Source organism: Lepisma saccharinum, chromosome 4 (genome assembly GCF_977018435.1).
Source record: "Lepisma saccharinum chromosome 4, izLepSacc3.1, whole genome shotgun sequence".
Lineage (NCBI taxonomy): Eukaryota > Metazoa > Arthropoda > Insecta > Zygentoma > Lepismatidae > Lepisma > Lepisma saccharinum.
The window spans coordinates 28093142-28118574 of record NC_139232.1 but is presented as its reverse complement, the minus strand read 5'-3'; the positions used below and the strand labels follow the sequence as shown (position 1 = coordinate 28118574).

The 25433-nt window shown below is 39.5% G+C and overlaps 1 protein-coding gene across 1 annotated transcript in view; it reads left to right on the top strand.

The window, feature by feature from the left end:
• dlt (codanin-1 like protein dlt) overlaps positions 1 to 25433 on the top strand; it is a 123349-nt gene that overhangs the window by 63565 nt on the left and 34351 nt on the right. Inside the window, exon 8 of the mRNA XM_083120371.1 lies at positions 3093 to 3262. Coding sequence (XP_082976497.1) covers positions 3093 to 3262 — 170 coding nt within the window. The remainder of the gene's footprint in view (positions 1 to 3092; positions 3263 to 25433) is intronic.

Sequence of the window (25433 nt, the reverse complement as noted above, 5' to 3'; positions counted from 1 at the left end):
GTGCGTGAAATAATTGAGAGAAAGATTGGCATGTGACATACTGTGAGATTCAGGCATCCTTGAACATTGACATGAAAGCAATACATACGATTTTGCATGGTCATCTGAACGTATGGAAACTTTCAAGCCGTTGGATCCCACACAACTTGACCAAAGCTCAAAAACAGGCTCGTGTAAATTGGTGTAATGAAATGCTTAAAAACTTCAACCAAGGCAAGTCAAATTTGGTGTACTACATCGTTACAGGGGACGAAACTTGGATCTATTCATACGAACCCGAAACTAAACAGCAATCCACTGTTTGGGTGTTTCAAAGTGAGCCGAAATCAAGAAAAGTTGTTCGTTCGAGGTGTGCTGCCAAGCAAATGATTGCTTGTTTCTTCAGTTATACCGGACATGTGGCAATAATAGCTTTAGAAGATCGAAGGACTATAAATGCTGAGTGGTATACAACAATTTGTTTGCCAGAGGTCATCAATGTATTGTATAAGACAAACCCAAATTGTCGCATTATTCTTCACCACGACAATGCCAGTTCCCACTCAGCACAAAAAACTTGATTTTTTGTCCAGTAAAAATATCGAATTAATGACTCATTGTCCATACTCACCTGATTTATCACCTAATGACTTCTTTTTGTTCCCACACATGAAAAATAAGATGCGTGGTGAGCAATTTGTGTCGCCTGAAGCAGCTGTTGACACATTCCTAACAGCGGTTTCTGAGGTATCAGCTTCAAAGTGGAAAAAATGCTTTCAAAATTGATTTGAGCATATGCAAAAGTGTATCGATCTTAAGGGTGAATACTTTGAAAAACAATAAAGCCAATCTTAGTATTTCACATGTCTTTCTTCATATTGATTGCAGAAACTTTTTCAGCAGCCCTCGTAGTGGGCCCTAAAATAAAGGATTGTGAAGTGAAAGATACAGTGAAATTGAAACTTAAGTAAACATAGTCATCATCTTGATACTAAGATGTAATTTAGTGTATCTTACTAATATTGCGATATGTGAAAATGAAGTAGATGATTATGGGCTAAAGTTACTTGGGTGGATATTTTATTAGGTCAGTCAAAAAGTAAATGCAGTCATTTTTTTTATTTTTCACAGCAACAATAGAAAACTTACAATGATATCATTTTTCAACATAGTCCCCCTGCACTTCAATACACTTGGTCCAACGTTCCACAAGCTTTCCAATACACTGAGAAAAAAAGGTTTTCGGTTGAGCAGGAAGCCATGTATGCACCTGTTGATCTGTGTCGAAACGATGGCCTCTTAAAGCATCTTTAAGTGGACCGAACAGATGGTAATCCGACAGGGCGAGATCAGGACTGTATGCAGGATGCTCTAACACCTCGAAGCCCAGATTCTGAAGAGTTTGAGCGGTGTTTGCGGCGGTATGGGGACGCGAGTTGTCATGCAACAAAAGAATGCCTTCCGACAATCAACCTCGTCGTTTGCTTCGAATTGCAGGCTTCAACTTGTTCAAAAGCATATCACTGTATCGTTCACTGTTTATTGTCCCCTTTTCCACTAACGTCCCATAATTACCCCTTCTGAGTCCCAAAAAAGTGTGAGCATCACTTTTCCTGCAGAGTGTTGACACTTGACTTTTCTTTTCATTGGAGATGGTGTTTCCATTCCATGCTCTGGCGTTTGCTCTCAGGTTCGAAGTGATGGATCCATGTTTCATCTCCCGTGATGATTTGTTTCAAAAAGGCTTTTCCTTCGTTAGCATGTCTGACCAATAATTGCTGACAGATTCTCACACAATTTCGCTTGTTCTCGTCAGTGAGTTCTTTAAGGACCCATCTCACACAGACTTTATGAAAGTTAAGCCTGTTACGGATAATTTCATATGCAGAACCATGACTAACGTGCATATGGTTTGCCACTTCATCAACAGTCACTCGTCGGTTATTCAGAACCAGCCCAATGTTGTCATCAGTAGTGGACTGTTCACTGATTTCATCCAGTGTGACGCGCCGATCGTTTCTTGATGAATTTGTTAACTGCACTCAGCAGTTCATCCGTAATGACAGACAGGCACTGGGAACGTTCGTCATCATAGATGTTCTCCCTCCCAGAGTTAAAGTTTCGACACCAGCGCCAAGCAGATGACTCATCAATAACATTGTTTATAAACATCCTTTAATTGACAGTAAATATCACATGGTCGCACATTCCTGGCATTGAGAAATCTGATCACAACCCTAACTTCACAAGTGGTGGCATTTAAATTTTTTTTTAACATTGTAAACACTCACAGAAACAATAACTACAATGACAGCGCTACAAAACTTTGCACACACTGAGCAGTCATCTGAAGTCGTTTGACTTTGAGCGGCAGCTACTTGGGTCACTAGCACTCCACAAGGTGCGAAAGGGTACTACTTTCTGGATGGCCCTCATACACATATACATAACCCCTCCCTTTCGGAAATTCTGGGCATGCCACTGGTTCAGAAAACCATTTGGAATTTTATATCGGTACTTTATTGGTATTAACCAAAATTTTATTTCGGCCCATCCTTACAAAATACAGATGCAAGGCACCTTAAAGTCTCATTCATCTCTCTAGCTTTGAACCTGAGTTTCTGCAGTTTCACATGAGTAACTAACTCTTGACCATGTAGAAGTTCATGTAGCCGACAGCTTCCTGTAACCTCTTTCATTCAAAGCACATTCTTTGGTCCATGTATCACTTCATAAGAAAGAAATAAATACTGTTACAGATAACACTAGCTACACATTTTTGTTAGAAGATTGGGGAATGGCTGATTCTTATTGTGTTCCACTCCCTGATGTCTGAATACAGTGCAAGAAGAATCTAATTGCTAGAATATCGGTTAACAATGACAGTCAGTTTTATATCATTGTCTGTTTTGTGCTTTTAGTGCTTAGCTATGACACATGCCAACATTTTTACATATGAATGAAGAAAAGAATTACCATGCTTCCAAGGTTTTTCGAATTAAAATTTTGTTTATGATGCAATTTTTTTTGTATAATAGAAAAAACTTTTTCATGTGAGGTACTGAATGTATATTTTTCGTCGGTACTTCTCAAATTTTATTTTTGTTTCTCAGGTGCCTTCATGAAAGAATATCGTTCAGAAATTGATAAAATGATGAGAGCTGCCTTGCAACATGAGAACAGCAGTGAGCCAAAAATGCCCAATATTCTTCCTCCAGGTGGAAGGAATGTTGAACATCAAGAAGATGCTACCACACCACCTCAGGCATTAATACAGCTACAGGTATCTTTTTTGTGGGGCAAGGTTTGCTCTGCTAAAGAGTTATCACATTTTCTTATTCCATTATTATTGAACTACAGGGTGTTCCGAAAGCTGTGTTTGATCCCTTGTAACTTAAAATATGTAAGAGATATTTCCATCATGTTTCTGCAGTGTTTAACCTTGTTCATTGAGATATTTTGATTTCCTGGTTGCTCCAGACATTATATTCGTGAAGTGAATTAATGACCCAAGGGTTATGTCTTAATCTTCATGACAAGATACAGTGGAACTCCAATTTTGGTTCCCAGGTTTGACCTTTTCTCACATTATACATTCAATCTTTATGGTCCCAACATAGCAGAATGATACAAAGTTTTCCTCAATTTTACATTTTCCCGCATTTTAAGTTTTTTTTAGTTTGTTCCCCTTGAAAAATGTAAAATTGAGGTTCTGCTGTATATAACACCAAGTCAGAGTGATTTTTTTCTTTAAATGCCAGTTGTCAGTTGTCAGTTCTAGTGAATGAACATGCTTGAATAGAATACCGGGCTTTCACCCCTCTGCAAGTCTTTGCATTTTCTCTCCACTGCTATACACAACCGGATCAAGAAAGTGTGGGGTGTTACCACACCTCCTATACGCCTTCATGGCGTGGTGCTAAGCACAGGGGAGCACTGTACTTTTTTTTTCTGCTATACATTGCCACGTCTTTTGTGAGGGTACAGTGAAACCCCGAGTTTACGTTCCCGCATTATACGTTTTCCCGCTTAATACGTTCATCCAGTCAGACCCTGGCAAAAGGCCATGTTAAATAATTTATTTATTTATTTATTTATTTCGTCTTCTTTTACATGGCGAAGTTAAGGCTGTGGAGCCTTTTCTTCCACTTGACCATGTTTACAAAAAAATTGAATATGAAATAATTAAAATATTGAAAAAAAAGGAAGAAAAAAAATATTTAAAAAATTACAGAGAAGTAAAAAATACAAAGAGAAATTACATATAAGAAAGGTAAGCTAACCTATAGATACGGGCACACACACTCACACTCACACATACATATTTTTGCCCTTACACACGTATAAGCAAATACATGACACTACACTTACTTAAGCACAGTCCAATATTACACATACTTAAAACACAGTCCAAAACGGTATACTTTGACGATAATTCATCTTAACTATTACTGTAATTCATTTTAGTGCCTTACGTCCTTCTATCATTCTCTGCACCCACCATATTAATAGGGAAATCAAACATTTAATTTTCATTGTATAATATGTGTAACTTTAACAATTTTTTGAACGTCACAATTGAGGAAGAGACATGAATTTCAGGTGGCAACTTGTTCCAAAGGCCTACTGAGGTAACAGTAAAAGAATTTGCATAAAAGTTGGATTTGTGGAGTGGAATGGACAGCAGAGACCTTTCGCGCGATCTGGTGTTGTGGCTGTGAAAGTCGGAAAGATGTTGAAATCGGTTATAGAGATATTGCGGGTCTTTTATTTGGAGGATTTTGTACAGTAAAATTAACTTATGAAAATTACGTTTATCGCTTAATTTAAGCCACTCGACCTTCGCAAAGTACGATGTCAAATGGTCTGAATATTTTAGGTCGAAAACGAAACGAATGCAGGCATTTTGAATTCGCTGCAGTCGTTTAGCTTGCTCGTGATTGACATCCAAGAAAGCAATGTCGCAATAGTCAACAATGGGAAATACAAGAGACTGGACCAGTTTAATTTTTATGCGTTCAGGGAGGAAGTTTTTGAGTCGATAGAGTGAATGCAATGCACCGAAAGCTCTTCTAGATACAGAGTTAACTTGCTCTGCCCAGATGAGATGTTGGTTGAGTATCACACCCAGATTCTTAACAGTAGTGGAGAAGGGCAGATGAATATCATTTATGTTGAGTCTAGGGAGGCTAGATTTATCTATTTTGCTCAAAATTCTAGGGGAACCTACAAGAATACACTGGGTTTTAGTCGGGTTTAGATGTAAGCCATGGTGTGCAGACCAAGTACTTATTTTTTTAAGGTCATTGTTCACAATTTCTATTGCATGCAGTATTTCTTGCGGGGGGAAAGAGAAATATAACTGAAAATCGTCGGCATAGATATGGTATTTACAGCAGTTAAGCACCGTCGGGAGGTCGTTTATATACAGAGCAAATAAGAGGGGGCCGAGTACGGTGCCTTGAGGGACACCACATGGAATGTTTTTCCACGACGATTTTCCATATAGGTCAACGACACATTGTCGACGTTCTTGTAGATAGGAGCAGAACCAATTAACCGCGGAGTCGGAAAAATTGAAAATCGATGATAATTTAGCGAGTAGAATTTCATGATCAATTGTCTGAAAAGCTTTTGTAAAGTCTAGAAGTACCAGAATCGTAAGTTGTTTATTGTCCATGGCTAGCCTCATGTCATCGGTTACGTTGACAAGAGCCGTGCAAGTGCTGTGGTTACTTCGAAAGCCAGACTGAAGAGGATCTATTAAATTATTTCGCGTTAGAAAGTCCCGGGTTTGATCGCTAACGAGATGCTCTAGGGCTTTAGACAAGGCTGGGAGGATGCTGATTGGTCGGTAATCGTTGACTTTATTATGTTGTTTGTTTTAGGTATAGGGCGTACCAGGGCGAGTTTCCAAGACGAGGGAAATGCGCCGATAATTAAAGAAAAATTAAAAATATGAGTGATAGGAGCAAGTACGTGGTAGAGAATTTTTTTAATCATGAGGATAGAAATTTCATCTACTCCTACGGCCGATGACTTTATCTTCTGTAACGATTTTCTGACCTGTTCCGGCGAAAAATAAAAGAAACAAAATTTTGGAGCAGTTGTGGAGCGTGTTTCAATGTTACGAATCGTTTCGTGTTTCACATTATCATCGACGATCGGAAGATCACAAAAGTGATCGTTCAATACTTCCGGTGGAAATTTATTCACGGATTCGTGGTTTCTCCGTTTCCCAACTCCCAGTATTTTCAATTTTTTCCAGAGGACGTCAGGTTTGCTTTCGTATGTTAGTAGTTCAGACGCGAATCGACGCTTTGATTTTCGTACTTCCTGGGTGCAACGGTTCCTCAGAATTCTGTAATTTTCAAAGATGGATGTGTTATAATCACCGACCTTGATCGCCTTCCTATATTTGGTGTACGCTTTGTCATGCATCGCCATAAGCCGGTGCAACTCATCCGTCAGCCAGGGAGCAGGGGGACGTGAAACACGCTTCTTCCTGACTGGAGCATGTTTATTGTACAATTGGAGGATAAAGGTATTTAACAATAAAACTTGCTCATCCACTGTAGGTAACGTACTGATTAAATGCCATGGTACAAGGGCAGCGTCTTCATTTAGGCGGGCTTCGTTAATGTTTTTGAGGTCTCTATATGAAACTTGTTTTGCTTTGTATTTAGGAATGCGAAGATAATAGGACACGTAAATTAAATCGTGGTAGGAAATTCCAGGCACTGGTATTTGGCCATGGCGCGTTACACGATTTTCGTCAGAAACCAAGATGACGTCAAGCCACGAGTCGGAAGTGGCCGTGTGGTGGGTTAGATTTAAATGGCAAATGGAAAGATTTAAAGCAGAGAACGTATCACGGAATTCTATAACCTTTTCTTTTTTGCTACATAGGTGGGTATTCATATCTCCCAGAACGATCATGTGTGAATATTTTGGTAGAAAGTTTGCAATGTCGTTCTCGAAGTTATCAAGGCGAGTGCAAGGTGGACGATAGACTACCACCAGGAGGAGTTTTTGTTGACAGATACTGATTTCGAGGATTATACAGAGTGTCCGAAAAGTCACGCAACCCATTGTTTGCGACCGTATAACGGAATAGCGAAGCGGAATGAGAAGAAACGCTTTCTGCCAAGAGAATGCCCTGTATATTGGGAAAATTTAGAGAGACAAACGTATGTAAGAACATGCATGTTTTAATAACAAATAAGCAAAGTGTTGCCAAAGGCGGAAAAAAAATATTTGCAAATCGTGTATATTGATGCACAGAACTCACTGAGGTAAATTATTGCAACATTTCACAATACCAACGAACAATTTGGATGGCCATCTAATGAATTTGACAGAAAAAGAACTTTGATGAAGTTTCAAAAACATTGCAGAAGGGAATAAATGGGCTGTTCCAAAAATCGATGTTTTCACAATATTACGAGGGGCACTGGCAACACTGTTGGTGTCACGTGTCACTAACAGATGTGTTTCACCTCAGGCTATCACACTAAGGCACTTTTAACGACGAAGGAGAAAGTTGGTTATTCTCGAACATATGCAATAAATTACATACACCTTGCAACCCTGAAATGTGGGTATCCCTACAAATTAAAGCAAATGTTCGAAGTGTCCACCATTTTCTTGGATACATAAGTTGGTTCGCTTGATCATGTTCTCAGATACCTTCCTGAGGGTTGCAGCACCGATATTATCAATTCCCTGTGTAATGTTTCTTTTCAGCTCCTCCAATGTTCTGGGTCTCGTTTGGTATACTTTCCCCTTTAAGTAACCCCACAGAAAAAAGTCTGCAGATGTTAAATCGGGCGAGCGACTGGGCCATAAATTCTTGGATATTAGACGATCACCAAAAAATTCTCTCAGCATACGAAGAGATTCATTAGATGTATGGCAAGTTGCTCCATCTTGCTGTAGCCAAGCATCACGTTCTTCTTCTTCCAAGAGAGCAACGAATTGCATTATGAGATCCCCGTACACAGCTGTATCCACTGTTGTCTCAAAGAATAACGGTCCCACAATACGACGTAGCGATATTCCACACCATGCACCGATTTTCGGAGAGTGCAAGGGTAGTTCATGCAACTGATGTGGGTTTTCTGTCGCCCAATGCCTGGAATTTTGACTGTTGACATACCCATCCAATTGGAACCAGGCTTCGTCACTAAAAAAAACTTTATTCAGTACATTGACACCATTTTGTCGAACGAATGATTGAAACCAATGACAGTAACGCAACCGTGCCGGGACATCCACCGCTTTCAATTCATGAACAACACGAACTCTATACGGGTAAAATTTCAATTTCCGTATAGCCTTGTGAGCAGTTGACTTGCGTAAGTTCAATTCTGAGGCGAGCTTCCGAACAGACTTTTGTGGCGACGTCACTATTCTTTGTTCAACACGCTGCAGAACATCAGCTCCTAACACAGAAGGGTGCCCTGAACGTTGCCTGTCATGTACTGATCCAGTTTGGCGAAACCTTTGTACAAGACGAAAAATTGACGACTTATCTGGAGAAGGACTAGTTGGAAACTTGGCACTAAATGCTTCTCTTACGCCAGAATAGGACGATGTTCGGATATATTCTTCAACAATATACACTCTTTCCTGTGTAGAATATGCCATTTTGAAAACACACACACGACGTCAGTATAAGTAGGCACAATCTGGAATGCCGTTCGCGGCAAACAGCAACCACCTAAGGCACAGAAAACATAACAATTGATACACGTTCCTCGGATACCCACATTTCAGAGTTGCAAGGTGTATGTAATTTATTGCATATGTTCGAGAATAACCAACTTTCTCCTTTGTCGTTAAAAGTGCCTTAGTGTGATAGCCTGAGGTGAAACACATCTGTTAGTGACACGTGACACCAACAGTGTTGCCAGTGCCCCTCGTAATATTGTGAAAACATCGATTTTTGGAACAGCCCATTTATTCCCTTCTGCAATGTTTTTGAAACTTCGTCAAAGTTCTTTTTCTGTCAAATTCATTAGATGGCCATCCAAATTGTTCGTTGGTATTGTGAAATGTTGCAATAATTTACCTCAGTGAGTTCTGTGCATCAATATACACGATTTGCAAATATTTTTTTTCCGCCTTTGGCAACACTTTGCTTATTTGTTATTAAAACATGCATGTTCTTACATACGTTTGTCTCTCTAAATTTTCCCAATATACAGGGCATTCTCTTGGCAGAAAGCGTTTCTTCTCATTCCGTTTCGCTATTCCGTTATACGGTCGCAAACACCGGGTTGCGTGACTTTTCGGACACACTGTATATTCCGATGAACCTTCATAGGCATCGGGCGACTTTGAGAGAATTTTGGCAGGGACGTCCTCGCGCAAATAAATTGCCACTCCCCCTCCCCTCTTTCCGATTCTGTCTTTCCTAAATAAACAAAATCCCGGAAGATGCACCAGATCGTCCGAAAGACTCTCCTTCAACCATGTTTCCGAGACCAGTAAGGCATGTACGTCTTTGTTTATTTGAATTATATTTTCTACTTCTAGGAAATGAGCGAGAATACTTTGCGCGTTGATATGAATTGCGTTAAAGCTGCCGGGTGTAAAATTCAGCTGCGGCCCAGAATATGGATAAACCGTTTCCGTTTGTAGCGCTGCAGTTGAGTAGGAAAGGCCATTGTTGCTGTTTGTTGGAGAGGTACAAATGTTGCAAAGTTGGTTGAAAAAGTTTGACGTTGGCGTTGCCGAATTTACAGTACACAAATCGTCTCTATCAGCCATAATATTTCTTACGGTTTTTAAAAGTGCTGACAAATGGATGGAAAGCACTCATTTTAAACGAGATTACATATATAATTAGTTTAAAAAAGATTTGACTTACCATAAAAGTAGTGTTGATGAAAGGCAGGTGCAGTGAACACAGAAATAACACACTTCCATTAGATTTAAATTTAAAGACACTCAAATGGATGGAACGTATGCACAAGGAAGAAAAATTGATACGCAAAGAAAAAATAGTTTCACACGCTTGTACACAATAAAAACACACAACACACACACAATTGCATTATTTAAACATACACTCATGAATCCTTATTGCAAATTTACTTTTCATCCCGCATTTATTTCATGTTGTCAAGTGCCGCTAGTGTTGTGACGGATACTTTTCGCCCAGTCGGTAAGAGGATGATAATTCTTCCATCTTGGGTCCACACGTTCCGTTGGCCGTGGCGGTCTTTTGCCCTCCGCAACACATCTTGTCGCACAGACGTCAGGGATTCGGTAATGAGCAGCTTCGTCCCTTTCAGAGATTTCTTCCGCCTCCAAACTTTGTCCCTGGTGCGGTAGCTGGTCAGACGAAAGATGATAGGCCTCCTTCCTTCACGGACGGCATCGGCGGCGGTTCTTCTTTGAGGGCCAAGGCGGCGAGATCTTTCGATGTGCTCCAGGGTGATGTGTTGTAGGTTTAGATTCCGGTGGAGAACGTCAAGTACCAGGGAGTCTGTATTTTCGTTTGATCTTACAGGAATTCCATGCAGGAGGAGGCAGTTTCTCCGAGAGTACATTTCGAGGTCGTCGATTCTGATGGCATTTTCTGCCGCTTCCTTCCTTAAAATCTGCAGGTCGGACTTCACAACTTTGAACGTGTCTTCAACCTCCTCCTTGAATTTCTTGAAGGAAGCGCAGAGATCTTGCAACGGTGTAACGGCGCTGCTGTCCACGCTGTTAGGGGCTGGCTGCTGCTCGACGATCTCTTGCAGGCGGCTCTCGAAGTCCCGTAGCATCGACTCCACACCGTCTACCCGAGTTGAAACTGTATTGATAGATGGCTTCGACATTGTAATCTTTGATTATTCAATTCCTGGTATCACAACACTTCACGACGCTTATGCAAATAGTTGCAAGTTGTTGGCGAGTGGAATATATAAAGTTCCAGATATAAATATCTCAATGAGCCAGGCTAAATTCGGGAGAAATTGCGGAGCTCCAACTACGCGTAGACCATACGGTTCGCCATCTTGACCTTGACGTTCATCTCGATTTTAAGTTTGCTCTAACTCCTGTTTCCCGCTTTATACGTTTTCTGAGCCGTGATGATGTCTTAAAATTTGGCAGAAACTTGTTCTATTGACTACGTGACTTCTGCCTCCCTCCCTCCCTCATCCTCCCACTCACCCACCCACCCACCCTCCCTCCCTCACCCACTCACTCACCCACTCACCCACTCACCCACCCACCCACCCACCCACCCACCCACTCACTCACTCACTCACTCACTCACTCACTCACTCACTCACTCACTCACTCACTCACTCACTCCCTCCCTCCCTCCCTCCCTCCCTCCCTCCCTCCCTCCCTCCCTCCCTCCCTCCCTCCCTCCCTCCCTCCCTCCGCAGCTGTTTCATTCACCACGCGACCTTGAACTTCCAGGTGTTAGGCTTTCCTGCGAGAGGAGGGAGCGAAGAGGCATGGTCAGTGGGGAGGCAGGGTACAACTTGCATTTTTCATACCTCCCTTGAGGGACAGGAAGGAAAAACGACACTTCTTGCATTTCCCGTGAAGACGAAATGGACCAATCCTTCTGCCGTGGGTTCAGACAACAAGCGTATTGTTGCCAAACTGATTATCTCAAAATTCTGCCTTCCTTAGAGTTTGGACACAATGTGTGTGACTGAGGTGTCTTTGTTTGCCCTTCCCCTCCACAAAAAGTGGAAAATTGACAACGAGACTCGATCACCATTTGCTTCTTTGACCACACATTTACTGAATTCTTCATAGTTAACGAGAACGAAGAAAGAGGGGGGGACTTTTTTGTAAAACCTTTTCGTTTCTTCTTGTTTGCAACGTTGGAAATGGAAAAAATTAAGGATTTGCCATTCCGGATAACAACTGCACTTTTTCTTCAATGCAAATTTATTTAGATTCCTTAGGCAATATGATTGGATGTTGTTCGATTATTTTTTTTCACGAACGAACACTATATCATTTGGTTATCAGAATGAAGCTGAAAACGCACAAGCTAAAGTGATCATTTTTTTCTGTGGTCAGATAGGGGGATATTTTACTCACTGACGGAAAAATATTCGTGTCAAATCAATTGTGTGGGGGGCGAGGTTGGGATTAATGATTCTTTTACGTGAGGCAGAGAATGTTTTCTCTATGTATATTGCGAAATTCGTATGTTGTAAAGTGATGGGGACAAGAAAAATGAGTGAATAAACGAGATGTGCGGCAATATTTTCTGAGAGCAGACAAATTTAATGCACATCTAAATGTCATTAAAGTACGTATTTGGGCCAAAATAGCCTGGGGGCTGCCCAAGCATGGTGCTGATCACATCACCTTCAAATTGGCAAAAAAAATTGAAGAATATGTGAGGTAAAGGCAGCTGGAGCATAGTGCTGATCACACCATCTCCCACATCCTGTATGCATCACCGCATGGTGCAAAGTACATGGGAAACGTTACCTTCACCTTTTTCTCATTTGCAGGGGGGTGGGGTGGGGAGCGTTTGCTAGTCATTCCCCTATGGTATCATCACTAGTAGTGCTGGGCGATATATCGTCCAGACAATATATCGCTATATTGGAAAACTATCATCCAGGCGATATCAACTAGATGATATATTGGCGATATATATCATGCCGGCGATACATCGTCACGATATTTTAGTGATATATCATCACAATATTTGGTGGTATATTCTGTTGGCAATATATCATCACGATATTTTAGCGATATATATCATGTCATATATATCGTGGAGACAATATATTGCCGATATCACGATATAGTATCATATCGTCTGTGACAATATATCGCGATATCAAATTTCCGATATCCCCCATCCCTAATCACTAGTCTTGTAATTACTGAAAAGTGCCACCAAGTATTTCTGCTCCTATTTTTTTTTGCTCAGAGCTATGCAGTAATTGAAGTATTCAGCCCCTTTCTCATTTTTTAATACCCCGCATCGGAAATCTTGCTCAGATGTCTGAAGCATTGATGACAACATTGGAGAACTTCATGCAGTGATCCTTCTCCCTCTCCTCTCTCCTTTCTTCCTTCAACTTGGCCGGGAATAAGCACACTTCTGATAAGACTTGTTCAGCTCTTCTCAACCACCTGTTCGTCTCCCCACCCCCTTTCCATTACAAACCTGTGGGAGGGGTGTCTGCGAGCAGCTGGCAACCGGCGTGGCGTGTCTCCTGGCTCCAGAGCTATGACTGATCCAAAGGGAAGAAAGACTGCATTGTTTTGAATCTTCTCTCCGAAGGTTGTTTTGTTTTGACGATTAGGAAACACAAATATCAGACACAAAGCAAGGAGTTAGAAAAAGAAAAGCAATTTTTTTTTCTTCTTGTTCTGCCTTCTGATAAATACCTTCAACACACAGAGCAGTGCAGGAAGGAAATGCACATGATGCTAAGAATAATATAATCGCTGCTTTTCTTCGGAACCATTCACGTGCTGAAAATAAATCACGCAATATTAAACGTTGATGGAAAAAAAAGAAGAAGAAGAAAGAACATGTTATTTATGGAGAAACTATTGGTGGAAGGGGTGTTTGCCCTCCGCATGTCTTCTAAATCCAATAATAATCATCAATTAAGATGGATGTAAATAACAATCAGTGGCATGCCCAAAGGGGGGTGATGAGAGTCATAAGCCCCCTTCCCTCTGGCCAGTATTTCTAAAAAAGAGATGAAGAACTTCAAAGGCAGGAAAAGATAGCAAAATGAGAGCTGACCACTATAAAAAGTATATGTCATTCCTCCTCTCAAAAATCCTGCGTGCGTCACTGATAATTTATTGCAACGTCTAAAAATGCATAAGTTTGACAAAGCTTTGTTTTGTTGACTTCATGCTGTTGAGCTGATGGGGACTGGATACATATACAACTCAAAGTGAAATCTGAACCAATCTGCACACCTTCAGGACACTTTGATTACAGTATATAAAGATGCTTGGCGTCCAGCTATAAATCATCACCCCCCCCCCCTCCAATTACCCAGGACTTTTAAAAATAGCAAGTAATTACCAGTTTACAGAGTAAACTGAGATCACACGATCAGATGCATAAACTGAACCTAATAGGCAGCAGTTAGAAGCAGTCATCCACCCTCCCTACCCTCGAAAATGGGTCCCGCTAATCCGTCATTGATTTTTTCACCACGTCTTGTTGATTTTTCAGCACGTCTTGCTTTTGATTTTAGAATTTCATTATCATACTTCCTTCCTGTTGTTAAATAATTTTTGATACAACATACCCAAAAAAAGTCGATTATGTAGTAATTTCTTACTGACACATGAGTTTCACCCCTCTCTTATGCTTTCCTGCTTTTTACATTTTTTATTTACGGGCCCCAGAAAAACGTAAAATTGGGGTTTCACTGTAATGGTTTCTATATTCGAATCTTCGGGGGTTGCTAAAAAGCAGGAATGGGGCAGAACAGATTAATCAGTACTCTATCGGTAGAGGCACATATTTTTAGTAAATAAAAAAGCAAAATTTCAGTTCAAAAACATAGTCAATTTTGGGTTCAAAAGCAGTAAATAAAACGAAATTTCGCTATTATAGCGGTGAAAAAGCAGCATATAAAATGAAATTTTGGTTTAAAAAATGTGAATATAATCCCAAATTTGATTTAAAAACTGCACTATTACACAAAATAAACATATCCCTTCTAATAGCACATTAAATCATTACCAGAATATATAGTTTATTCCTGTATAAAGGGATCGATTTTTGCTTCTCAAATGTTTGCAGCAGAATTATTCAATTTTCTGTGAATTGCATAACTCACAGGATACTTCCAACTTCAGAAAGTGTTGCGTTGGTACATAAATGGTAAATTTCGTGTTTCAGAGTCTATTTCGCATTTTGCAGTTCATTTTGCATCATTTCGTGACAAAACAGGGTAGGAAAATGCACCTCACACCTTTCAGAAACATGAAAAATTAACATTACAATGTGTTATTTCACATTTTGTGTTTTCGTCAAAAACGAATTACCGATTATTTTCCCGATCCAAAATATCTATAAATGTCTTGTAATTTAGTGCAAACTTCTCCCATTTTGTTGTATTTTTTTTTAGATAATCACCATGCCCTACTTCTTAAAAAGTAAATGTCTCAATATGCAACTTCTTTTGCACTGCAGTCACCTGGAAACAAACATTTATTAAGGAGGTTAATGACCTATTCAGGTTCTTGAAGGACCATTTGGAATTTTACATCTAATGTAAAATTGATGTAATCGGTACAATATCGATCATTGGTATTGTTAAATTTTATATCAGTTCTTTATTGGTGTCTGTCAAAATTTCATATTGGCGTATCTGTACTAAAACTATTTGACTTCTGGTGTTTTGGTGAAAGTAGATGAAATTTAGGGGGTGCAACAATGGAGACTATGGACTATCACAGTGATGCTGACTTTCACAAGTCCCTTCCTGAGAGGAATTTGTGCTATTTAAGAAAACTGCAAACTACTCCATTATAACACTGTAACGAGAGACGTTGTTTGGCCCAATCGAATCTGGTCATGCTTCCATATGAACTATTTTGAAGATTTTAGATATGTGTTTATTTTGCATCACAGATTAATTGATATTGTAACAGGGTGTCTACCAGTCAAGAAAAAGTCAAGAAATTGTGCTTTAGATCATGAACTTTTGCTATTTTTTTATAGCATAGGGAACTTATATTGTTATATACAGGGAGGTTATTTCAGTCGTTTACCGTCACAGCGTCGGCCGCCGAGCGGCCCCTTCATGCAACAGGTCCCGCCAAATTTACTTACAGGAAGTCCATAACAGAAACAGCTTGTTTCCACTTTTCACAATTACAGTTACAATTACAACTGAAATAAGCACATACATTGTCACAAGGATGATGGAAAAGGTGTCCTCCCAAATACAAATATTTCTGGCACCTTATTTCTGACATCTAATCTTAGATTAGACATCGCTACTTTATCCTCAGTTGACAGAAAGGGAAGACAGCATCCCGGCGCATAAAGCAAACCGAAAGCGTAAAATGATATTTAAAAGTAATAATAATGATGATCACTAACCTCCTGTGTTATAAGAGATGTTGAAAATGACCTCCTTCAACAGCAATACAACATGTTTCGTAGGTTTAAGAGATCTTGTCTCTCGTAATTGCCTGACCACTTTTCTGCAATAATTCGTTTTCACTTTTTATTGTACATAAAAACTCTGTTCAAGACTATATTTGTTCTATAGGCACATATTTTTGGTAATTAAAAAAGCAAAATTTCGGTACAAAAACAGTAGATTTCGGTTTCAAAAGCTGTAAATAAAATGAAATTTCGGTGTTATAGCGGTGAATAATCACATGAAAAGTGCTATATAAAATGACATTTTGGTTTTAAAATTGTGAATATAATCCTAAGTTTGATATAAAAACTGCACTTATTACACAAAATAAACTTATCCCTTCTAATAGCACATTTATGAAGTTACCAGAAGCTACATTCGGGACGAAAAAATTTGCAATTTCCCGACCAAGTTGGAAAATTTTCGGACGGGAAATGTTCGAAATTTCTTGAAGCTCTGGAAATCTCGAATTCTACACGTCATTTTCACTTTAAGTGATTGTTTTTGCATTTCTAGAATGAACTTACAATTTCCAATAAGTTCCAGAAACTTGCAATGCAGAAAACGTCGATAATTAATAACTTTAAAGTGACCATTCGATATTTCCCGACTGCTTGGGATCCCGAAAAGTCGGGATCGGGATGGGAATTTTCTTTCCCGATCCCGATTCCGACTTTTCGGGATCCCGCACATCCCTAATGAATAACGTTGAGTCGTTTACTGTTGATTATGTTATTTGCTGCTGTGAAGAGATAGATATTGGTTGGTGATGCTGTATTTCCTGCAGTCTTGAACAATTCTGGTCCCATTTTATTTCTGTTTTTGTATCAATTAACTTTGAAAATATGATTTCCGTTTCCACGTTAGAATGTGGCAATGTTAGCACTATTTTCGCGAGAGTGGAAATGTTTTAAAAAAAGAACTTGCCTTGAAAGTTCGTGGTAACCGATAACATGTTCCAAAATTCTGATGGAGATTTGTTAGTTATTTTTTCTCCTCCTCGCTAAAGTATCCAGATAAACTAATCCATTCACTCCAAACCGAACACGAAGAAAGTGCAACTGACGGGCGAGTAAGCTTTGCACCTTTGCACAATAAAATGTTATTTTCCAAGATTGAAAAAAGTCCCTACGTTTTCCCTTATTTGGTAAAATCTGTTCCTACTCAGGCGAAATATAGTGAAAAGTCCCTATGCATAGGGACATGTCCCTACGGTTGGCATTACTTTCGACAGGTGTCGCATTCGTTCAGTATGAAGCACCCTCTTGCGGCTGACAACTCCCCCAACTCCCGATAAGCTGCCGGCACTCTCTCGACAACTGAGGATAAACTAGCGATGTCTAATCTAAGATTACATGTCAGAAATGAGGTTCCAGAAATATTTGTATTTGGGAGGACACCTTTTGCAGCATCCTTGCGATTATTTACGTGCTTATTTCAATTGTAATTGTAACTGTAATTGTGAAAAGTGGAAACGTTACAAAACAAGCGGTTTCTGTTACGAACTTCCTGTAAATCAATTTGCTGGGACCTGTTGCATGAAGGGGCCGCTCGGCGGCCGACCCTGTGATGGTAAACGACTGAAATAACCTCCCTGTACCTGTACAGTGATTTTATAAAATTGAATAATTGGAAATCTAATATTGTATTGAGTTGTGGTTAAGATTTGTTCACTTATTCCTTAAAAATAATTTTATATGCATTAATAATTAAATCATGTCTAAATCTCTTTTTAAAGTACATCTTCAGATTCAATCGTAAGTGGCCTTGGGGCAGAGGTTTTTTTATTGAATAATAATATCTATTTTTGTAAATTTCCAACTATACCGACGTAGGGGGCGATTAAATAAATGTTAAGAATAAAAAAAGTTCCAAGAAAAGGATAGATAGGTCAAGAGAAAGTAAAAAATTTTGGATTTTTATTTTGGTAGACACCCTGTATAATCTCCTGTTTGCCAAAAATATTCTACATATACACTCCCAGTCTTACCATATAAATATTTCAAAACTCTGAATGAAATAACAGAATATACTTTTAAGATATTATATCTTATGGATATGTGTTACGTGGATATATTGGGTTCGCAAAGCACAAAATGACTGTCTTTGATCTGCACGTGGGACCTAAGTGTCTGTGGCCACTCACCAATTGCATTACGCATGTATCGAGGTGGAAATCTTCCACTGCCTTCACAAGATAGTGGTTCAAAGTGACAATACTGCATTATATTTTCTTGCAAATCATATCTTGAAGTACAGACCACAATTTCTAGTCCAGAGAGCTGAAGTCTTCACTGACAGATGATCCATCTGAAGGGGAAATAAAGTTGAGCACATTTGTCTCAGGCCACTGCTGGGTTGTTTGAGCTGCATGAGCTGGTGCATAATCCTGCTGAAAACTACTACTGCCATTGAAATAATGTTGCTTAGTTCCTTTACCATTGTCTCCAGGACTGTCTCCTGGTACACTCGGGCTGATGTTTTAACCCCTTTCTTGCAGAAAAATAGCTCAGTGATGGTAGCATAGTGCCCCATTTCCTACCACACCGTGATTGAAGCGGAATGTGGCCCCTACTAACTTCGTGTGGCATTCAACCTGTCATTCTGCAAGTTGAAAGCTGCTTCCATGATAATTCTTTGGGCCAATTTATGCTTAATGATCCAGTAGGCACTTTTGCCTAAATAGCTTTCTGAGGCTAGAAAGTGGTATGTGTATTGTTTGTAAGCTTTCAGTTCTAGGTCACTTTTCAACATACGAGACATGTACATTTTGGAACTGGGCAGTTCACAGACCATCACTGATGCTTCCGTACATTGATTTTTCGAGTTGCACAGTCCTTATAGTATGTGGCTGTCCCTGGCTGGGCCGGTCTGTCACTTTTCCAGTGTCACTGACATGCTGGACAGTACAATACTTGAATCACTTGGGAGATTTTAAGCTTCTAGAAAAACCTTGAAAATTTCAGCTGACTTAAAGACAAAATGTTCTATCACTTCTGTAGGTCAATTAGCAATGACTTTGAACACCACACGATTAGCCACCTCACAAAGTTTGTGACTGTGTTTGAAATTTATTTTGTCATTTTGTGTGCTGTAAAAAAATGTGAAAATTCCTAATCCTTAATTAAGTGCATAAAGATTTAATTTTATTCTTTAATTTGTTTTGTTATTGCGTGATACTGATAAAGTACTGCACAAAATTTACTAACATGCCTACTAATCTGATATAAAATTTCAAGTGCTCCTTGAATGTTTGATAAATGGTTCATTCACCACCTTAATTAATGTACATAACCAGGTGATTGTAGTGGGTTTTGCCTTTGAAAAGGAACTACCTATTTAGACATTTACTTTGCAAACCATAACATTAATTACATGTTATTATTCATAAAATAAATAACAAGATGGCAGAATATTACACTAAATTACAGATTGTATATAAATATATCAGATTAATAATATTACTGATTAAACATGCACCACATGTCATTGTAAAATATATTTAGAATAGTAATGTACTGGGCTTTGAGTACTCTGAAAAAAATGTGCTGATTCTGGAAATCTCAGGGAAAATGCAGTTAAAGTTTACGTGGGAACCCTGCATTATCGCATAAAACTTATAAATGGGGTATTATTAGAGGCACATGTTTTTGGTAAATAAAAAAAAAAGTTCGGTACAAAAACAGGCAATTTGGGTTTCAAAAGTGGTAAATAAATTAAAATTTTGGTGATATAGCGGTATTAAATGGAATCAAAAGTTGTGTATAAAATGATTTTTTTTGGGGGGGGGGGGTTGAGGAGTAGAAAAGAGTTGGGTCTGGAAATGAGGTTTGGTTGGAAGGTTACTGATGGCTGTGCACCAACGAATATCAACATTTAAACTTGAATTGGGAAAGGATCATTGGAAAATTGCATTACGTGGAGATGGTTTAACACTTAATTGCAATCTAGGAATACCGAATGTATTTGTCTTTGTATCGGTTATCCACCCCCTTTTTGGTGTCTGAACCTGGTTTACGATACTGACACATCAGCTAAGGCATACATCATGGCTTTCAGATGTCCCCAGAGGTAAATGTCCAATGGTGTCAGGTCAGGTGAGCATGCTGTCCATTCCACAGCCCCTCGGTGACCAATCCAGTGGAGAGGGAATTGTTGATCCAGGTACTGAAGGAGCATTATCCCATAGTGGGATGGGGCACCATCTTGCTGGAAGCATTCAGGATAGCTCCCATGCTTGGACAGCAAGGATGGTAAGATCTCCTCAAGTAGCCCTCTGCATTTAAGTTGCCTTCAATGAAAAATGCGTAGCGTTCCAACATGAATGCAGGGATCTTAAATAGGGATGTAACTTGCCCCTCCCAATTAATACTAGTTATGGTAGAGACAGCCCTGAAAGGGCAGGTACAAATATCTAAATTAACATTAATATAAACTCATGGTTAGGTTTTATACTGAAATGAGCAATGCGAATGGCAGATAAGGGTGAAGGATAGCTGTCCCTGATCGGTTTAGGAAATAAACCAATAGCTCCTGCTTCCCCGTCGATTAAAAGCAAAAAGACCTTGTGTCGCTCTCATGGGCACCTATTTAAGCCTTTGCTTGGCCTCCCGTCACCTCTAGCCAAAGACCAGTGTTTTTACCATTTCCTGTAAAGGTCTTATGCTTCACATTTCTAAGCAGGCTCTGGCAAGGTCTGCCAGGGTCAATATTTCTTAAACCGAGTGAATATGCTACGATCTCCCTCTTGCAAAACAATTTCCCGAATTGAAATTGTAATCATTAAAATGTTAAATTGAACCTTCTGCTATTCACCAAATTTTAAAAGGTATTTTATTACATGAAAAAAAAATAAAAGGTTACATAAAATAAAATAATAATTGTCGAAAACAGGATAGGTTATAACAGGCCCCCGATGCTGCGGTGAAACTGGGCAAAGGTGACCTGGCAGGTTGAATATCCACAGGCAGTGGCAAAGCGTAGAGTTGCTAGCAGGGTAGGCACAAATGTGCGATAATTTCCAATAGTTGCTTGAATCTGTAAAAAATAAAAGGGGAGGGGAGTATGTCATGTCATGGAGAGTGGTTCAATGTCTCTCCAGGCTGCTTCTTTACTTGTCAGTGGGGGACATTTTCAAAAGTGTTGTTACCGGCCATCAGTACGATAATTATGTATGTTAGACATTATCCCTTCCTGCCCACCAGATGTCATCGATCTAGAGTTTTGTTCATTTCATTGTTTTTTGTTTGTATTTTCTCAACCCCAGAGTGATTTATGCACACACCTCCAGAAAGAACTACCAATCATGAGACATATCGAAAATCCAACAGTGCTCGAGCCCTGTTGTCAATTCATCATCCCTTTTTTTTTTTTAAATTTATTTATTTATTTTGCAATTGAGGTGAAAAGTGTAAGAACCACCCTATAATTTTCGGGTCAGTATGACGTTTGTGCCGTGAGGAGACGACAGAATTCCGCACTTTAAGCGACTGTCAGTTTGGTACGAACTACTGTTGCCAAATTAGTTTTTTTGGAGCAAAACTTCCCCGCACCGAGGAAAACACCATTGTTATCTGTTGTCTAACCAAAGGAATGGTTGTAGTTAATTCCAGTCTTAGCTTTCCAGATAATTGAATTTCTGACACCTGTATGTGCAAGTAAATATACGTAATTTAAATTATTAATATTTTCGTCTCATTTGTTCTGATCTTTTAATCGTGACAATGAGAATGTATGGAGAATGAATTAAAGATCAAGAAACATTGACATGCCCACAATCATGTCACCTGGCATCGTAACGTGTTAGGATGACCACTAAGGGGTGTAGACGTGCCCGGGCTGGCCAAATTCTGGGCAGAATATAACTCTCTAGTGTCATACATCGAACCTTCAGGCATGCGGAATGATAGACGTACCTTATGCAACATCGCACCGACGCGGAAAACCGCGATGAAGCTAGGACTACCGAAGGAAACATTCTATTTTAGTTTCCTCCGCATTGTAATGTGTTTAATGCAGCGGGTGATTAGCCTATTGGGTGGGTGTGGTGGGAAAGGACTCTGAATTAAAGCCGAGTATCGACATTAACCATCATTAACATTAAAACTGCATGCTACGCAGCTTGCCCCAAAAATAAAGATTCGCGGAGAAAAAACAATTCTGACATGTCACTATTTAACAAATTTCAATTTTCATTTATTTCGAGGTTAAGTAAGTGAAAATTCCGCATCTCAATCCACGTAGCTCTAATTTTCATCACATTTTCGTAAAAATTGATGAAGAGCCCACGCATCGCACCACGTAGTGATGCCTATCCTTTCAATTTTCACGTCTGTTTAAGAAAACTAAAACAGGACGCCTTTCATTTCCAAAAAAATGAAAAGGCCCGCATCAATCCACCACGTAGCGTTCCAACATGAATGCAGGGATCTTAAATAGGGATGTAACTTGCCCCTTCCAATTAATACTAGTTATGGTAGAGACAGCCCTGAAAGGGCAGGTACAAATATCTAAATTAACATTAATATAAACTCATAGTTATGTTTTATACTGAACTGAGCAATGCGAATGGTAGATAAGGGTGAAGGATAGCTTACCCTGATGGGTTTAGGAAATAGACCAATAGCTCCTGCTTCCCCGACGATTACCAGCAAAAAGACCTTGTGTTGCTCTCATGGGCACCTATTTAAGCCTTTGCTTGGCCTCCCGTCACCTCTAGTCAAAGGCCAGTGTTCTTACCATTTCCCGTAAAAGTCTGCCAGGGTCAATATTTCTTAAACCGAGCGAATATGCTATGAATCAGTGGCGCCGACTTGTCAAAATTATTGGGGGGGCTCTGATAACTGAAATAATTTTTTTAAAAATAAAAATTACGTCTTCGTATAGCAGTTTGTAATCAGCTATTATATTCCTCATGCAAATGAAGAAAATGTTTCAAAGTCTCTATGTCTTTTTGTCTGCTCATTTGTTTTTTAGATAACAATTAACATTTTTATTGAAAAGTATGTATTTACATTAAGAGACCAACTTAACAGTTTTATGCCGGCCTCGGTAGCCGAGCATGTTGGGTGGTCGACTCAACTAGCTTTGATCCAGAGGTCTCGGGTTCGAGTCCCGGCGAGAGCATGGGTGTGTTTTAATGTCGGCAACAGACATGTGATGGATTGCAAATAACCCATAAAATAACGAATATTTAACAGTTTTATTTAATTATTTACATAAATGCTAACACAAGTCGCAGGAAAATAGTTTTACTTTTTTGTTCTTGCTACAATATTTAACTTTATAAATTTAATTTTGCAATAATAAAAAAAATAGCATGTACACTAAGATATAATGTGACATACATAACAAAAACATATGAACATGATTTAAAAATAAATCAAAAGTTGCTCTACGCACTGGGTTATTTTTTTATGAACTCATTAACGAGCGGTCTCAGGTCCAAATTATGAAGCATAGTTTGATGTATGTGGAGTACCTCTAAGCTACTTAGTCTCTTCTGTCTCATTGTAGATCTCAAATATGTCTTTAGTCGGCTAATAGCACTGAATGACCTTTCGGCTGTGGTTGTCGTCACTGGCACATGCGGAGGACCATAATGAATTTGGCTCCTGGAGGGTTCTGTCTTCCAAAAGAAACTTCCTTATGTCACGCATGGTAGTTAGAACCACTTTCTTCTGTTTGGCAATATCACCAAGCATGGACATGTGTAAGGAGAGCCTATCGGCATCCAAATCTTGGCGAACGAATTCTCGCGTTTGCCGAAAGTTTGTTGTGCAACTGTTCACAGCTGAGAGGCATTATTTCTCTACGGCTGTTATTTTTTGTAGTCCTTGTTTAACACATGATTTTGCTGTGTCACACACGTCAGTGTATATTGATTTATAGTAGTAAGTGTAGAGCTTGTGATGTTTGGCAGCATCAGGATTTTCAAGTTTCTTAGGGACGTGACGTTGCCGGGGCAATTCTGGCTCATCAACGAGGCTCGGTTTGCCCTGTGTGCATTTCTGCCAGAACTGTTCAAAACCCATTCGCTTTTCTTGAAAGATGTCAGTCAAGTATTTTAGTTTTGATTCCACATCTGTAGCACCAATGCGTGGAGACTGAATCTTACGGTTTACCTCTTCTATTGGATCCATCACAGGGAGAGAAAGAAAAATGTCTTGAAGTGAAGCATTGTCTCCAGGTATCCAGCACATTTTGATGCTGCGTCAGTAGAATCTTCTTCAGAAAATTTCTCAAAAAAATTGAGAAGGTTTTCATAGTTCCTTAAGATCTGTTGCATAATGGAGGCTCTCAACGTCCACCGACGAGGGCAAAGTGGTCGCAGTCCAGTATGGCCAGCCTTCTCATTCACGTCAATAATATTTCTAAATATTTGCATTCTTTTAGGGGATTCCCAAACAGTCTTTAACAAGTCGTTGGCTACTAAATTCATTATGTCTGATTAATATATGTATAATAGTAAATAATAATTACATACTTAGTATATAGTAATAAGTCATGTGTTTTGCTGTCTCCCGTTAGCCCCCCCCCCCCCAAAAGTTGATGGTTTAGTGGTCTAAGCCCCCAAACTTGATGGTCTAGAACATTTCAAATGTGTATTTAAAGTTTTCATGTGCACAGTTCAGAGTAAACTTTACAAGAGAAGAAAAATAATACATTAGATCCTCTTAAGCCAAATTATTTGGGGGGGGGCTCTGCCCCCACATCATTAACCCTAAGCCCCATGTAGTCGGTGCCTATGCTATGAATGGACCAACAAGTCAGGAACACCAAGTACCCCACCACACCATTAGCTTCCCACCTCCCGTCACCTTGCTGGGATCTGTCCAATGTGGATTATCGGGTCATCAGTACCACAGATTTTGCTTATTTACCTCCCCCGACACATAAAATTTGGCCTCATCACTGAACAGAATCTTGCTACTGAGGGCCTAGGGCCCACTCACAATACGTTATTAGTTTAATGATTTAATCAAGACATTTAATGTCCAAACTGCCATTTAAAAATGGTAGGTGTAGGGATTAACCTTTAGTACGCTGTGCGGTCTGACGAAAGTAAACCCAGTGTTGCCGAGGCTTTGAGCGCAAAATTTGAATTCGTATACATAATGGAGAAAAATCGTAATATCTCTGGCACTATGGGACCAATCTACTTCGGATAACTTTTGTTTTGCAGGTAATACATCGGTGCATGCAACCATGTAAAATTTTGATGCCCCAACCATGGGGGGGGGGGGGGGTTACGGACGGGGGCTGCATCCCCCGAATTTCAATGAAAAAACATAAAATGTGGAGTTTGCCCCCTCTTCTCCAGCTACTTTGGGGAAA